Consider the following 18,270-nt stretch of genomic DNA (forward strand, 5'->3'; position numbering starts at 1 on the left):
CTTTCGACTGGCGGGGCAATAAAAATATAAAAGCCTCTTGACTAGCAGGGCTTTGAAAGGTAATAGCTTTTCTACTGGCGGGGCTATGAAAATATAAAAGCCTTTCAACTGGTAGGGCTATGAGAATGTAAAAGCCTCTCGACAGGCAGGGCTTTATAAGGTAATAGCCTCTCAACTGGCGGGGCTATGAAAATGTAAAAGCCTCCGAAAACACCTAATTAAAAAGTAAAATGTCCGTGTTTTAAGGCTGTATGTGATAACGCTCAAATTATACACTTGTATGGGTGTAAGCGATCGTTTTCAATATAAAACCCAATTAGGTTGGGTTTGAATCCCAGGGAATAGGGTGTGAACTTCGATTTGTTTACAAAATGCTTTACTGGTAGTTTACTCTTTCCAAAGGTGGGGTTTAAATTTCACAGAGAGTCAATTTTCACTTTCTATATTTTAGTGTTGTAATCAATATAAATGAGAAACCAGAGTTATGTTAACCATGGTTATTGGGAGATAACATATACTAGGTAATGCCTTGGATTCTTGGAGTAAGTAGAAACAGCAGAATATCCTTGACTATGATACTTTCTGACTTATCTCTCGACCTCACCAGATAATTTATTATCTAATTCTCACAAACTTAGATAACTTATCTATTTCCAATAGGATGTTATCTCAGGTAGATTAATCCAGTTATGACAACAATCATTAAACAGAAGGTTGATAGCTTCCGAGTCCCTGTTGATAATTCACGACCTCTAGCCTATTTCTCCATTAGAATTAAATAAAACCTAAGGCATAATCTAATGTTTGCAACCACTAGATTTTAGTTGAAAAAACAGAATTTCAAGATGTTCTACTATTCTTTGAATCCGTTAAACACCTAGCATCATATCCAACCCTAATCCATGTATCCCATAACTCCGGCTAATAAAATTAGCCGCTCATGATTTGATGAATGAAATAATAAGTTGAATTCATGATGATAAGGATAAAATTACGAATGGATGAAAAAAAATAACAAGTAGTTCCTTCAATTTAATCACAAGGTGGAAAACCAAAAAAGTTGATAAGAAACAAAAAGAATAATTGATGAAAGAGAGCAAGGCACGTCACTCTCTTCTCAGGGTTAATGTCTGATAGATAATGACCGATTTACTTTAAAAAACCTAAAATAAGTCTTTAAATAGTCAACCCTAAATAAGGAAATAAAATTAAAGTTTTAGTTTTCTCTTTAGATTGGACGACGACGATCTTGATGGCGTGTCAGATATCTGGCAACGTGTGCCAGATTTCATCAAAGGCTCCAGTGAATTATTATCTTCTGACTCTTCAGATGGAAAACATGATGGCATGTACAAATTCTTGACGGCGCTTGTAAACTGGCGTCACACTTCACTGGAAATCAGCATACTCTACCCTCTGGTTGACGACGATTTTGACAAGATGTCAAATATTTGATGGCCTTATAGTTTATCTAATCTTATTAGGTTCTGTCTAATCTTGACGGTGACTTTGATAGCCTATCCCATGTATGACAACGCTTCAAAATGATTGTCAGATACATTTCAGCTTATTTCCACTAGATTTCAACTGTTTTATTCTTTTTTCCTTTGGTTTCCGCCTCGATCACTTGTATCTACATTAACACATAAAAACGATCAAAACCAACAAAAGTTTGTTAAGACTTTGCAATTATTCAGAGTTAAAAGCTTTAAATGTGTTAGCTTCGGCTCACACATCAACACCCTCAACTTAAACAATTACTTGTCCTCAAGCAACTAAAACATAAGTAGGAGTAAACAAAGTACTTTTAGACAGCTAACTACTTATATCAGTTCAGAATATATGCATCATCTCCATGATCAATCAAAATAAAATCAACTGTGTCTAATATTTGAAAACAACCATGTAACTCACAAGCATCTAGATATGGCAAAAATCTCTGCAATAACAACCTAGTACATACCTAAATTACATTTTCCGAACAAAGCAGTTAATAGCAACATACCTGTTGTGACCTCACAAAAAATAAATCCCTTTCTCACTCAGATTCATATGTATAGACATAGGGATGAACATACGACTTACTCTCAGAACAAAGTTCCAATGTTGCGCATCGAATGCCATAGGCTTGCCCTTATAGTCAGTACCGAAGTCTTTAGATAAGTCAGTTAGGATCACTATAGGGCTTTTCTAAGCTTGTAACGTAGGCTAGGGAATGGTATGACATTCAAGGGTATTTCATATTGACTACACCTCCTTGGCACTACATTAACTCATGGGGTTTCAACTTTTGACCTACTTTTCTTCCCTCTTTTATTTGTCAAGTATTCTAAAGATGGGTGCCGTCTGTTTAAGCGTTAGATCAACTTTTTCAGTTTTCTCTTTTGTATTTTCTTTTTCACTACACCCAACTTGTTATTCATTTTCCTTATTTTACCTCTCTTCATAATCATAATGTATCACGCACCCCTATAGGAGCCACCCTCAACTTAGGCTGTTTGCCTAAGTCAAAGTGCACAGTTTCCAAGGAGGACCAGGGCCAAAATAGGTTCATTATGATGTAATGGGAAGGTGAAAGGTGTACCAGAAAGAATTAGGCTATTTAGGCTCAAAAAGGGATCAAAGGATATTGTTCACACTTTGATTGTCATTTAAGCTAAAATGGGTTAACATGCAAAAACCGCCTATGATCCTTTCCTAAACGCCTATTCTATGACTATGACACGACTAACTGGGCAATTTCTAGATTCAACGCACAATGGGAACTGAGTAAGACCTTACACGCACATGACATACAAGTATATATCACATTACCACTCATCTATTTCATGCATTTGTTTTCTACAGGTTATTTATTTGCCACGCTAGTACCACAAATAGATACACAGTGGTCATACTAGACACACTTTACACAGTTTACAACATATCAGACCGCTGGAGAGGTACTCAAAATTCACAAAATGAGCTAACTACCTCAAGTATTTGGACTACTCCTAATTATCCACAGAACGTGTTATAACAATAGTTTTCCTATATCTTCAACTTAAAATCAAGAAATAAAAAGCACCACGGGTTAGGATATACCTAAAAACAGTCAAGCCTGTGGGTCCTGGGTGTTTGACCCTTCCACTGAATCATCAGCTATCGTTTCTCTACTCGTAGAATCTGCCTTTGTAGTTGCTGGAGCCTGGCTCGATGAAGAAGCTATAGCTCTAGCTCTGATGGCTACTTCCCACTTCTCCGTGTCAGCTAGAGAGTCCAGTCTTGCACTTTTCAAGTTCTCCTTCTCTGCCTTCTTCTTTGCTTTCTTTTTAGCCTTTCTCTCTTATTCATTATCAGGCTCATCTCTTTTGCTTTTGCCTTTCTTTTCCCCCCTTTTTTTCTTTTCCTTCAGGGAATCCACAGTAAGATCAAGTATAGGAATATCTTCCTCTATATCATGCATGGCTGATCCTGTTGGCACCATAATTAGGTGCTGTTGCAGCATCCCAACCTCAGCCTTCACCTTGTCTAATCCAGCCCTGAAAGTAGCAAGATCAGCATCTGTCATCTCTCTTACCCGAGCATCAAATATGTTTTTAAGATCTACTACGCGCCCAGGCAAGGTCATGAAAGGTTCTAGTCCAGCATCGAGTGCAGCTTTGACTTTTTTGTCTACAGTAGCAACAAATTATTTGGTGAAGACCTTTAGTTTCACCTCGCACCAATTCTCTTTCCTAGCCACCTTCCTAATATCAATCTGCTAAAATGCCAACCTTCTTGCTATTAGAGGAACTAAAGCAGTCGGCTCACTTGGAGGCACTCAATCTGCCTGAGCTGAATATGCTGGTGGTGGTGGTGGTATAGTTTTGGTGATTTTCACCCCCACATCTGGTGCTGCAACAGTCTCAGTGACTGGAGGATCTGCTGCACCAACTGCATCTTGATCAAGTCACAAGCCCGGCCGAATTTCATTTTTGCTGACAAGGTTGTGAGTCTTCTTGGCATGTATCTCATCATCAATACCTGAAATGTCAGGTACATGAGCTTCTTCACATAACCTAGTGATTAGAAATGGGAATGGATATGCAGCATCGAGTCTTGCGAGTCGAATCTTGATCTCTTCCGCTATAATTTCACCGAAGTCCAAGAGGGTTTTATCTATCAAGCTTGAAATCAATATTTATCGATCATCCCCTAATATGTTCTCCCTCGGTGGGTATCAGATGAATCTGTATTAAACCCCACCAATATCTTTCCTCTGAATTTAGAGATGCTTTGGTAATCTTTCTGCTAGATTCAACCACTCCGGCTCCCCATCTGCTATGAGAGTCGCTAGCCACTTGCGTTGATTTTCCTGATGCTTCAACTGCGCATACAATGTAGGTGAGGTGGATCATGGGATAAAGTTTTTCCCATGAAGAAACCTATTTATGGTGGCATATGATACATCGACCCTCACTCCACGTACTACAACTTTGGTCAAAAGAGGCTTATCTGAAGTTCTATCCCCTTCTTTTAGCATATTTTCCACCATATCTTGGTAATTCGCGTAAAACTCCTGGACCAATGAAGGAAAGTATACACTGCTTCCCCTAGTAGTCCACTCCAGACCATCCTTGAGTTTATGCATCACCTCAGGGCATCTGATCAACCCTGTAGTGATAATCTTCTTCTCCTCTAGAATTGGCCTTCTAGCACTTCGTCGATCTGTTCTGCGAAGTCCATCGAAATAGATGTTTCATCCCTAGGGATTTATCATCTCACATTGTTCTTAACCTTAGGTTTTTTTCATTTCACCAAAGTTCCCAGTACTGGAGGATCTTTATCACCTTAATGCTCTGAAGATGGTGATTTAGACTCAGTTTCTTCAGCTGCAGGCCTCTCAGAATCTTCAGTTTTAACTTCTTGTTCAGTGCTCTCAGACCCCTGATCAGTGTGTTCTGATCCTTGTTCCTCCAAATCTTGCTCAGATGAGGTTTTCACCTCAGTATCATCAGTATTCTCCACCTCAATATGCTTAGGTGGAGGTAGAGTCTTTGGACTACTCCTCTTTATTTTCCATCTGAGCAAATGCTCCTCTTCTTCATAATTAGAGTCCTCATTGAAAAGTTTTCGAGGTACACTCTCTTTACCTGCTTTCTTGGGTGTGGTTGGATTTTTCCTCTTGGGTGCCATGCTCAGTTTTATACAACGTAGAAATCCTCAATTAGTACTCATAATCAAACAAGAATGGAAGAAAGATCACCTTAGTTTAACATCAACACTACTTTTAGTTCCCAGGTTTGACAGCCTTTCTGACTTGCCGTCACAAGTGTGACGTCGCTTCAAAATTATCGTCAACCTTATTTAGAATCTACAAATTTCTCAGCTTTTGATGGCATTTTTGAATGGCCGTCACACAGGTGAAAGGTTGTGAAAATTGCCGCCAGACAACATCACAATTTCTAACTTCTTTTTACTTGATTTTTATTCTACCATTATTCTCAATTTCAACTTAGGTCATGTTCTTTACTAATATTTCCATGAGATTATACCGCATACCCCTAAAAACCCTAGTTTTTGAAGGGGCTTGAAGCATGTTAATGGGTTTAGCTTACCCCTTTGAAACCAAGGTTTCTTGTAGTTAACAATTGATCCAAAGAAAGATGAAGCTGGAGTTTTTTTCATACCTGGAAGTCGACACTTAGCTGATGTACTCTAAACACTTAGAATTTTAAGTGAAAGAAGACTGAGATGAGAAATAAAGAGGATTTCTTGACTCAACTCTCAGGCTTCAACAAGGAAAGTCTTACAGTTTTTCCTTAGAAGGGATTAAATGTGAAAAAGGAAGGAAAATAGCTCTTTAAGGAAAGAAAACCATAACTGGAAGAGAAAATATCTAAAGTACGCGAGAATGTGAACAGCTGTTATTGGGCTGGGTTATCCCAAAATTTTAAAGCTACGCTTAACTCATTTGATGGCATTTTGACGGCATGTCAGATATTGGATGGCGTTTCAAAATTTTTGTCAGCCTTAACAGAATAAGGCTTCGACTTGGTTATTTTAACGCCATTTCTCATGGTTTGTCATACTTGTTACAGCCCATCAAAATTGATGTAAACCTTCTCAAGCTGACTAAAACTAGTTCACCTCCTTTGTACAACTCTTAGCTACAAAAATTAAAAATACAAGTGCAATAAAATTAAAACATTGGGGTGCCTTCCAAACATCGCCTCATTTAACATCGTGGCACGACTTGATTATCTTGACTACTCAGACTTTGTCAAGATACCATATCACTACCTCATTACCATCTTCCTGGAATACATCAACAATCAAAAAATATTTATCTCCTCCAACCGCTTCATAGGATGATGCATTTTAAATTTGGCCTCTCTTTTTCCATACCTGAACTTTAGCTCATTGAGATCCATATCAACCAACACTCTTTCCATGGCTAATAATCGTCTACCCAAGAAGATGGGTACCTCAAAATCAACATCACAATCCAATATCACGAAGTCTGCAGGCAGAATAAAGTCATCCACCTTCAATGGCACATCGTGCAATATACCAACTGGTCGTTTCACCGACCTGTTTGCCATCACAAGATGCATCATTATAGGGGTAGGTTCCCCTAATCCAAGATCCTTGTAGATATCAAGGAGCATCAAATTAATACTTGCTCCTAAGTCCCATAAAGTGTTGGTAAACTTCATGGACCCAACTGTGCACGGTATGGTAAATTCTCCAGGGTCAAGCTTTTTTAGTAGTAAGGATTGTGAAGAAACAATGCTACAGTGGTGGATGTTCTACACCGGCTCACAGCTTACCTTTTGCTTCTTTGTTAGCAATTCCTTCATAAATTTAGCATAGTTTGGCATTTGCTCAAGTGCCTCCATCAATGGCACATTCAGTATCAGTTGTTTCATTATTGCCATGAACTTGCTAAATTTTTTGTTGTCTGCTTTCTTCTTCAATCTCTAAGGAAAGGGATGTGGTGGTCTTGGCATTTATTTCAATACCACTTCCCATTTTTTTTATCTTTTTTCTCTGAAATATCAACAAAACCATCCATCTTCTCAGATTCCATTGGATTGCTTCCTTCTGATTCATCAATATTTACCTTCTTCTCTATAGCTTTGCCCATAGAAGGGCCAGATAATATCTTTCCACTTTGAGTGGTAATCGCCAAACAAGAGCGTTTAGTCGTGAGTTCTGAATAATATCACTAGGTAAAGTACCAGCTTTTCTCTGGTTTAGAGTTGCTAACAGTTGGCTTATCTGTTGCTCCAAATGCTTAATAGAAGCAAAGTGTGAGCTAACCAACTGACTGAGGGTAGAAAATTCACTTTCATAGTAGTTACCCCCGAGTTGGTAGCTTCAACTCCCTTCAATAGCTTTTCCATCATGTCCTCCATGGAAATCTTTCCAGAACTAGTCATCGTAGCATCCTGACTCCCAGGAGGAATACATAAACCACTCCTGTCATTATTATTTCTCCAATGTCCTTGCTCTCTATCTTTATAATCAGGTTTGTCATAGAAAGTCCGACCTTGGTTCCCTTGGATATTGCCTTAGAAACCCCTTGATTACTCACATAGTTTGTCTCAGCATTAGCACCTGTAGACACAGTACCCTGAAATTCCACGGCCTTAACTATTTCTGTCTTGTTGGATAGCAAATGCTTGGCAAGCAAGTCCATCTGTGTCTTCAAGTGGGCCATATCCTGATCTCGATCCTCATCCCTTCTATGCTGCTCCGCAGTAATACCACCAGCAACAGCCGAGCTAGCCACTACAGAATCCCTAGTGTTCTAAGCCCGACTCTGCTTGGTCATTCTATTCAGCATGTTAGAAGCATCTAGAAAAGAGAGGTCAATGAATGAACCACCTGTAGCATTGTCAATAATAGGATTTTTCCATAGAGTTAAAAGCTCTATATAACGTCTCTATAAAGTCCAAATCCATTATATTGTGGTTCAGACATTGTCCAAGTTTCTTCTTAAATCTTTCTCAGGTTTCGTGCAGTGCTTCAGTCGAAAGCTATTTAAAGTTTCTAATTTCATCCCTCAACTGTACTATTTTAAAGGGTGGAAAGAAACGTTCGAGGAATGCATCTTTCAACTGTTTCTAGTTGGTTATAGAATTGGGATCTAACTCATTCAACAACATTGTTTCCTCCATAGACAGAGACAAAGGAAACAATCTCAACCTGACCGTATTCTGGCTCATTCTCGGATTGTCAAAAGATTTGTAAATTGTAATAAAGTTCACCAAATGCATGTTCGGATCATCACCAGGAAAGCCTCCAAGTAACCCTTTCAGATACAGGAGTTGGATCATGGTGCTTGTTATGCTGAATTTTCCACCCAGTACAAACGGTGGAGGAATTATAGCACCCGTTGCAACAACTCCTTCCATTCCTTCATCATCTTCAATAGCCTCATATTTCCTAGGCTGCTGCCCATATCTTCCTCGAACTGGATGATTTTTGTTGATATTTTATTGTACTGGTGCAGCAACTCATTCAGCTCGCCTAGGGTTTTGTGGATTCATCAATTTCTCATCACCTAAGTCTTCATCATTAGGGTTCTGGGGATGTGTTTGTTGACCCAAATTTTGCACATTCACCTAAGCTCTGGCCATAGCAGCTAGTCTTTCTGCTTCTTGTTGTTCAGCCATTCTTCCTATCAGTTGAGGTTCCAGATTGATTGGTAATAGTAGTTCTCTGGAACTTCTTGTGTTTGGCATAAACAACACAGTACCTACAATAAAAGAAATAACAAATAAATGTAAATCAAGGAAACTTAACTATCAGCACATTTTCGCACACAAACTTTTAGTCTACAATCGTATTCCTCGGCACGGCACCATTTTTGATAATGCTCAAATTACACTCTTGTATGGGTGTAAGCAATCGTTGTCAATATTAAACACAACTAGGTTGGGGTTGAATCCCATAGGGAATAGGGTGTGAACTTTAATTTGTTTATTAAATGCTTTACTGGTAGTTTACTATTTTGGAAGGTGGGGGTTTAAATTTCATAGAGAGTCAATTTTCACTTTCTATATTTTAGTGTTGTAATCAATATAAATAAGAAACCAGAGTTATGTTCACCATGGGTATTGGGAGTTAACAAATACTAGGTAATGCTTAGGATTCTTGGAGTAAGTAGAAACAACTGAATATCCTTGACTATGATACTTTCTGACTTATTTCTCGACCTCACCAGACAATTTGTTAACTAATACTCTGAAACTTAGATAACTTATCTATTTCTAATAGGATGTTATCTTAGGTAGATTAATCCAGTTACGACATCAATCATTAAACAGAAGTTTGGTAGCATCCGAGTTCCTGTTGATAATTCACGACCTCTAGTTTATTTCTTCGTTAGAAGCAAATAAAACCTAAGGCATAATCTAATATTTGCAACCACTAGATTTTCAGTTAAAATAATAGAATTTTAAGATGTTCTACTACTCTTTGAATTTGTTAAAGACCTAGCATCATATCAAACCTTAATCCATGGGTCCCATAAGTCTGGCTATATGAATTAACCACTCATGATTTGATGAACAAAATAACAAGTTGAATTCATGATGATAAGGATAAACTTACGAATGGATGAAAAAAATAACAAGTAGTTCCTTCAATTTAGTCACAAGGTGGAAAACCAAAAATAGTTGATAAGAAACAAGAAGAACAATTGATCAAAGAAAGCAATGTTCATCCCTCTCTTTTCAGGGTTAATGTCTGATAGATAATGACCAATTCACTTTAAAAACCTTAAAACAAGTCTTTAAATAGTCAACCCTAAATAAAGAAATAAAATTAAAGTTTCAATTTTCTCTTCGTATTGGATGACGACGATAATGACAGTATGTCAGATGTCTGACGACGTGTGCGAGATGTCGTCAAAGGTTCCAGTGAATTTTTATATTATGACTCTTCAGACAGCAAACCTGGCGGTGTGTCAAAATTCATGATGACGCTTGCAAACTGGCATCACACTTCACTAGAAATCAGTATACTCTGCCCTTTGGTTAACGACAATTTTGATGAGATGTCAAATATTTGACGGCCCTTCCAAATCATCATCATAGTTCATTTAATCTTCTCAGGTTCTTTCTAATCTTGACGGTGACTTTGACAGCCTATCCCACGTATGACAACGTTTCAAAATGATCGTCAGATACATTTTAGCTTATTTCTACCAGATTTTAACTGTTTTATTTTAACTGTTTTATTCTTCTTTCCTTTGGTTTCCTCACCGATCACTTGTATCTGTATTAACACACAAAAATGATCAAAAATAACAAAAGTTGCTTAAGACTTCGTAATTATTCAGAGTTAAAAGCTTCAAATATCTTAGCATTGGCTTACACATTAGTATGTTGAAGAGAAAGGTCAATTATTGATATTCGGAGGTAGGTGTCTTGCACGTTAAGTGTGATGCATGTATGTGAATGCATGATTTGAAAGGAAAGAGTTTTTTGTTTGTATTTTCATTGTAAAAATATGTTTAAAGATGAAAAATACGGAAGACTGCTTTGTGTTTTATTTGTAAGAAATGCTGGAAGGTAAAAATACAGAACATTATTTGTGTTTTTTTTGTAAGAATGCAGAAAGGTGAAAATGCAGAAGATTGTTTTGTATTTTATTTGTAAGAAATTTTGAACAATGAAAAGATATAATTGTGTCTTGACTAAAGTTGGTACCAACCATTAGAAGTGTGTATAAGATTTCTCTATCTCTTTTCCAGCTAACCGAGATCGACTTCAGAGTAACTTTTATAGCTTCAAGTGGTACCTCAGATATACCTAAGTATTGATAAGATTTGTTTGTCTTGATTCAAACAAAGATTTTGAACTGTGCATGTTCCCATGTTTCAAGTGCCCTCTCCAGAAAGAATGTCTCATTCTCACACATATTTGAGTATTATTTTTCTCTGAATTTTGAGATGTCTAGAGATATACGCTCACACTGAGAACGAAGTTCAATGAATGTAATTATGATATCATAGACATGGCCTTCATATAAGTATCCACTAATGTGAGAAAACTTAGAGTAGGATCTTGTAGGACTTGTTATTGGCTTGTAATGTAGGCTTGGGGTTGGGTAGGATGACATTAGGGATAAAAGTGACTAATTCCTCAATGAGCATTGCACTGTATCCGTGCTTTTGACGCTAGATCTTCTTTATTGTGCTTCTTTCCCCCTTGTTTTGTTTTTGTTTCGGCTTCTTTTGAATCTTGTGTTGGAGTTTTTCCTCCTTTCAATATATTTTCCTTATTTTTTTTGTTTTTGGGGCATGATAATTTGCCACCTTTATCAGAGGTTTTTTTATTTTTGGTGTGTTTTGCTCTTTTTTTGTTCGAAGTCATCTTTTATTTTTGTTCTTCTGGGGATATACGTCCTTTTCCTTTGGAAACTTTGATCTTGAATCTTCATTCGCAACTTGCACGTACTTAGTACGCTCAAGGAGGTGGGCTAAACAGGAATAATGTATGTAAGCACTTAAAAGGTATAGGCTCAAATATGGTTTATTCCCAAGAAAAGGTGTCAGGCTCAAAGAGGGAAATACTAGGGATTGATGTTATTTGGTAGGCTATGGAAGGCACAATATAGTCAAGAAAGTCCTACAATCCTTTCCAAAACTAAGTGTAACTCAGAATTTTGCCTCAACAGACATTCAGGCGAAGTTTTGGATCAACAATGCATTTAGACTAGTTCATTGCATTGCATTGCATTGTTGATGGGGTTGGCTTTGTTCTAGTTTTTGATGTATGCAAGAGAATTTTTGGGTGTTACTCAGGTTTGACTAAGAGGTACCAAAAAAATCTATGGTTTATCGTAAAGTCGGTCCTCTCTATCATACCAATTTGTTCTTTCTCATGCACACTCCTAGTTGTGTTGGTACCAACCAAGTCAAAATTTTATTTTATTTAAAAGGAAATAGGACCGAACCCAAATGACTGTTGCCTAAATATCTTTTGAAAACAAGAATCAGGTCTGCTTAGTTCAAGAAAATTTGTAAATTTCTATGTAACATGTATGAATGTACAAAAGTGGTGGTCATCTTTTAAAAGATAATATGAAAGACGATCAGGAAGGAATTGCTTGTATCAACAAAATTGGTTTGATTAGACGATCAAGAGGATGGATGTCGTGAATGAGGAGAGTTTTGAAATTACTTCAATATGTCGACGAGATTAAGAAGGTCACACATTGAAGAAGCTATGGAATATCTCACCGTAGTTGGCAGGATACTTATGAATAAAAGAATACTGAACCCTTGCTTTGATAGTGGGGATCGATACACCATAAATTTAATGGTTTACGATGTTTGAAAGAAGAATCTAGGTGTTCTCGAACCAAAAATGGGTGAGGATTTAGAGGCAGTTCAGCTACACACTAATGTTATTGAGATTTGAATTCAAGGAATCATTTATTTGCGCTCTTGAATACTTTTGGAGAGCGTCTTTGAACTATTTCAGAAATATTGCCCAAGTATGAATACCGAAAGAATTTTTTTGAAACAGTGAAGAAACCGAACCATAATGCAGGGTTGCCTACGTATCTTATCAGGACAAGAATCAGGTCAAAATGTAGTTCAAACCTATTTTTTATGAGTTTGTATATAGCGTGATTTACTTCTAGAATAGGAATCTTCCTAAATAGTTGAGCGTAGGACTGAATGATTGCGAGAAGGCACCCTAACCTAAATGCAACAACTCTGAAACTATGGAGTTCAAAGAAGGTTTGGGGGAGTGTAAGACATCCCCCGCGTGAACCATAGTGTGTGAAGTGTACGGCCAAAGACTCGATGGAATTGTAATTTATGATTAAATAATGTATAGCAGTTTTTCAATATACAGATAAAGTGTATATAAACAAGTAATGAATAATATAATTTGACAAAACAACAAAATTAATTTGTGTAAATAATGTACAAAATAAATGTACAATTCCACAAAATTTACACTGTAAATAGATAAAGAATCAAAGAACTAACATATGCAAAAAAAAAATACCTTCCTCAATTAAAAAATTGAGCCTATTGTGGTCGGAACCTATTGTGCATCCCTAGAAGAGTCGCCATTCTGTCATGCCCTAGTTTCGCCAAGGTCAAACAAAACATGACTTATTGGACTCTAAAGAATTGAAAATTTTTACAGATTCGCCACCTAATTTTTAAAGAAAAATAAGGAAACCTATTGATTTGTCAATACGTATGATTAATGTTTTAGTCTGCAAAAACCTATTAAGACTCTAGGTAAGGATTCAAATTATCCTGAAGGAAAGGGGTTAGGCACCCTTCAGGATCCACAAATGTGGTACTCGGCTAGACTAAACTTATCAATGAGGGAGGAGGTATAAATATTTAAAATCATGTAAAAGTATATGTGTATTAAGTATAAAATAATTCTTTTGAAAAAATGTAAATGTAAAACTATGTAAAAGTATATGTATATTAAATATACAAATCAAATCTATTGTTATAAAAATATGTAAAAGATATGTATAAAAATGTCTAAATTACATGTGAAAAAGAAAGTATTTTGTGATGTATGAAAAGAAGCATGTAAAAGATAAAGATAAAAATGTATAAATTACATGTGAAAAAGAAAGTATTTTTGTGACATATGAAAAGAAATGTATTTTGATGTTCCATGAAAATAAAAAGTATTTACAAGTAATATTTTTATTTGATTAAAGTAATGGAGAAAAGTAAAGATTTATTTGAGAAGAAAAGACTACATAATATATGAATTACTTGATTAACTTAATTCTTTTATCTAAATATTAAAGCCCTAAGTTTTTCCTAAACGCGTATTATGTAGATAAAGAATACTCCTGCCCAACACCCCAAAAGGTAAATTTTCACTATATTTGATATGTACAATTACAAGAAAATAATACAAATAAAAGATTCTTCTTCTGAATGTCATTTTTTGACAAACAATCTTGAAAAATCTGTACAAACACTTTAGTAACAAAGTCAAATAAAATAGAAACTACGTGTGCATATGTACACAAAAATAGAATTTTTTAATCAAAGTGTGGGCTCGGATTAGATTTTAGATATGCCATGGCTACGAAGTGGTTGCTCGATTAATCGGCCATCCTAAATCATCTTCTCAAGATATGCATCATAAAAACCTTCGTGTTGTCGTGATATTTTTAAGATTTCATCATCGCACAAAATATTTAATTTTTTATTACGTATTAATATATGTAATATCCATTTTTTATTTGTGGAGGCCTCAAAAATCGACTGTAATTTTTTCATTGGCCATTTGTCAGCCCTTTATGTAAAAATAATATTTTAGGAAAATAAAGTCCATCTTGATAATGGAATGGCCTGAAAAATCCGACGAAAAATAATATCATTGGTCAAGCATTTATTTTTGATGTAAATAAGGAAACTTTCAGAAATAAAAATCCATCTTTTGGTACGGGTGGCCTCAAGTATCCGACGGAGAGATAATGTCATTGGCCATGAATTGATATGTCCATTATCATTGTAAACGATGTGAGGGACGAAATTATCCAAGGAAATTATAAAGGAATAGTAAAAAAGTAGAACAGTGAACAATAATTCACAACTTTCCACAATAGTAGCAAAGGGGCAGCCTTTGAAAAAATAATTTCTAGCCAAATCTTGGTCAAAATCAAAGTAAAGCAAACATCAACCTGAACATAATAATAAAGTAAGCAATATCATCTCCCAAGACACTATTTCATCCAATAGTAAACAATATTTAGAGTAACAATATAAAGAACATACAAAAAGAAAATAAGCACAATTATTAATCGATTTAATGTACCAAAAAACCTTATATATGCTAAAAAATAAACAAAGTAATCAAAAATTAAAGGAATAAGTTCACCGAAAATAAAGAAAATATAAAGTAGCAGAGACCCTCGGTGTTGCTTTAATAATGTTTCACCGGAGCAATGCCAGAAATGCAACAACCATACAGATGTTAGAAAAGAAAAGTAACCTTTAAAATTATTGGGGGTAAAGGGGGACAATCCAGTGGGGGTGGTTAGTAGAGCTTCACCGATCGTTACCTTCGGGAAAGCAGTGACGGACTTTACCAAAACTCACTAGTTCACGTGGCCATACGGTGCAGGTCTGTTGGTTAACTAGAAGTCGACGTTCGTGGGTCGTTGGATGGGAGTTCACTGGCGGCTTAGAGTGGTTGTTGGTGTAACTCAACGGAGCTCCGGTCCGATGGTAGTAAAGGAAAAAAAAGTGTGAGAGAGATGAGACTAGTGAGAGAAAGTAAGAAAGGGAGAGAGCCGATGTTTTCTTTTTTATTTTTTTAGAGAGAAAGATCTGTATAGTGTGTGTATATGTGTGTAGTGGGAGGAGAAATTATGGGTGTTTATTTTGAGAGAAAGAAGAATAAAAAATGGTCTTCCACCCTTGCCTATTTATGATAAAATTGGGCACTCCCTATTATCCAAAGGATAAAGAGATGTCCCCTCTTTTTATAATAGCACATTCTTTAGTCCTTAGGATATTGACCAAAAGATGTTCATCCTTTTGACTAATGGATAGAGTTACTGTCCAAAGGGTAGTGTCATTGAGTTGTCATTGTCAGATATGACTAGACATGATTTTGTGGTCATTGTCGGATACGATAAGACATTGAATTATTATACTGTGTAAAAATAATTAATCTGAATTAGCATTTATGGACCGTAAAAAATGTACAAAATGTAGGTATTGATTTGTAATTTTGAAAAATATAAAGAATGTTGAAAAATATTGAAAAATATAATTTAATTTTTAAAAATATTATAAAAATATGATGTCATGTCGTTGCGTGTGAAAATGATTTTAAAATGTTGAAAACGCTAATGAATTGATAAAAGTCCTAATATAAGGAGGATTATTAATAAATTATGAAAAATAAAAATACGACAACAAATTGACAAAAATTCTAAAGTAAGGATGATTATAAATAATTTATCAATAATTATACAAAAGATGTGAAAATTATATTTTGTGCTCTTTAACGGCCAGGAAGCCTGAAGACGTTAATTTTAAGCACGGTGAGCAAAAATTTGGTGTCAACAGCGTCGAAAGACAACTAGTGGGAAAAGCTCTGGCATGTAACTTAGGGAAAAGTGATAAAATAATGTCATTGGCAAAAACCAGTCAAAACCAATGCACAATATTTGTATCTACATATATAGGAAGCCAGCGTAGCGACAAGGGTCATTAACATAAAAGTTTAAAATATTAACCTAAGTTGTGTAGCTCGCTCCATCCTAAAAGCACCCATGAGATTTATGGGTTCAAATTCCCTATGGAAGGGCCCCAGTGCGTGTTAGTCGCACATATCAAGGAAATCTAGGAAGGGTAAAGACACTAAGGCAATCTCTATCCAAAACATAAAGTGTGCAACTAAACACATGGTCACAAGGACACCCACATTGGCAAATACCGTTTCCAATGTTGGTCCTCCCTGGACTACACCTTTACGGTGAGATACACAATTTTCTTTAGCCTAAATTAAAGTAATTTACACATAAACCCAACCATTAACCAAGGAGTCCTTATTAAGACATTTTCCAACATGGTATCCTGATACCATTATGCTTGGAAGCTAATTCAATTATGCCAAACCAATCCATATAACCATTAGACTCTAAAGTTTTATTCAAAATCCAAACCATCGTAACCAAGACCTTCTAAACTATTTTTATCCATCAATTAAAAACATGAATACACATTTAAACATGGGGAATTTTCACATCTTTAAAAGCATGAATACACAGTTAAACATGGGGAATATCAAAAAAGACTTACGCAGTGCAATATTTTTAAAAGGTTAGTCAAATTATGCAAATATCCAAATTTAAGATCAAGTTTACAAGGTGGGTTGAGGTTAATGCAATTATCAAGAGAAAATTCATCCAATTTGGAGAAACCATGTCCCCCATTCCAACCATTAAAATAATGCACCAATTCAGTCTCAAAACCATCAATTGAAAGCATGAATACACATTTAAACATGGGGAAATCATTTTAAGTATAATCAATCAAAAGACATCAACCCTATTTAAAACCCATCAATTGAATCAAATGAATAATGATTAAATAAATTCCATAATGTAAAATTCATACTTAGGATGAGAAACATGCCTAGACTACCAATGAATTTGAAGAAAAATCAAAGCTTGGAGCTTGAATAATGAATTCTCTATGAAAGCCTAATAACCCTTGGCTGTTAAAGAGGAAAAATTAAGGTTTTGATTCTGATAACTAATGGAATAGGGGTCATTTAGATGGTTTTAGTCTTAGAAAAAGAGTTTAAAGGGAGAAAAAGACCAAAAGACCCTAATTAAAATATTCAGGAAAATTTTGGAATAGTCGTCACAGCTTGCGTAATAACTCGTGAGCTCTGAACATGTGTCATGGCTTGGAGTCATTAACCAAAGATCGAAAATCTAGTCCTTCACGGTTATGACCATGGGTACCTCATAACGACTCGTTGTGTATCAAAATGAGTCTGACCCTGGACTCATTATCCAGGGACAGTCTGGGCTTACTCACTTTCATGGAAATGAGTCCTCTTTATGACTTATTATCTTAGGCAATGAGTCGTGGTATAATCCGTTGTCACTGGAAGTTTAATATTATCACCGTAAGTTGACCATAATTTCTTACCCTAACCTTGGATTAAGGTTAGACTAGTGGCGATGGAAAGCTAGTAAAACTATTTATCTTATAGAGGGTCTAGTACTTAAGAACTTGTGGTATCACATTGTGTTGAGGAAAGGTACGCAAAGTGTTAAGTAATATTATGATGTATTTGAAAATTTAAAATAAAGACTAAACTTAGTGAAAACATGAAATGTATAGTTATTCAATTTGTGTCAGATTTGAGGTATGATTTCTTGAACCTTTTGAATATTAAACATTATGAGACTCTTGAAGTTGTTGTCCATGATGCCTTAAAGATAGAAGAAAATTTGAAAGAAAAAATTCATCAAAAGCCAAGATTTCTTTAACTTCCATAGAGGACATGAGCAGAGATAATTGGAAGGAAACATCTTCTAGAGAGCAACCTAAGTATGGTTGTCAAGATACTTAAGTCAAGATTGATTACAAATCTAAGAAAAGTGATTAACTATAAGGAAGTGACTACTTTAAACCTAGATTTCCTGAACCCTCTATAACTTAATACTTAAATTGCATTGAAGGGGACATGTTGCTAGTGGGTGTCCTAATAAGAGAATAATTCTTTCTCTTTAGGATGGATATAGAATTAAGGATGAAGA

General features: G+C 35.7%; 1 protein-coding gene across 1 annotated transcript; it reads right to left on the minus strand.

Annotated features, from left to right (window-relative positions):
• Positions 1–6,107: 6,107 nt before the first annotated feature.
• LOC124896703 lies at positions 6,108–7,687 on the minus strand. The gene is made up of 5 exons (XM_047408428.1): positions 7,558–7,687; positions 6,987–7,179; positions 6,370–6,555; positions 6,273–6,279; positions 6,108–6,131 (listed from the first exon to the last, which is right to left on the minus strand). The coding sequence occupies exons 1-5, from the start codon at positions 7,685–7,687 to the stop codon at positions 6,108–6,110; spliced, it is 540 nt and encodes a 179-aa protein (XP_047264384.1).
• Positions 7,688–18,270: the final 10,583 nt, after the last annotated feature.

The sequence above is a fragment of the Capsicum annuum genome, chromosome 3 (genome assembly GCF_002878395.1).
Source record: "Capsicum annuum cultivar UCD-10X-F1 chromosome 3, UCD10Xv1.1, whole genome shotgun sequence".
NCBI classification, from domain to species: Eukaryota; Viridiplantae; Streptophyta; class Magnoliopsida; order Solanales; family Solanaceae; genus Capsicum; species Capsicum annuum.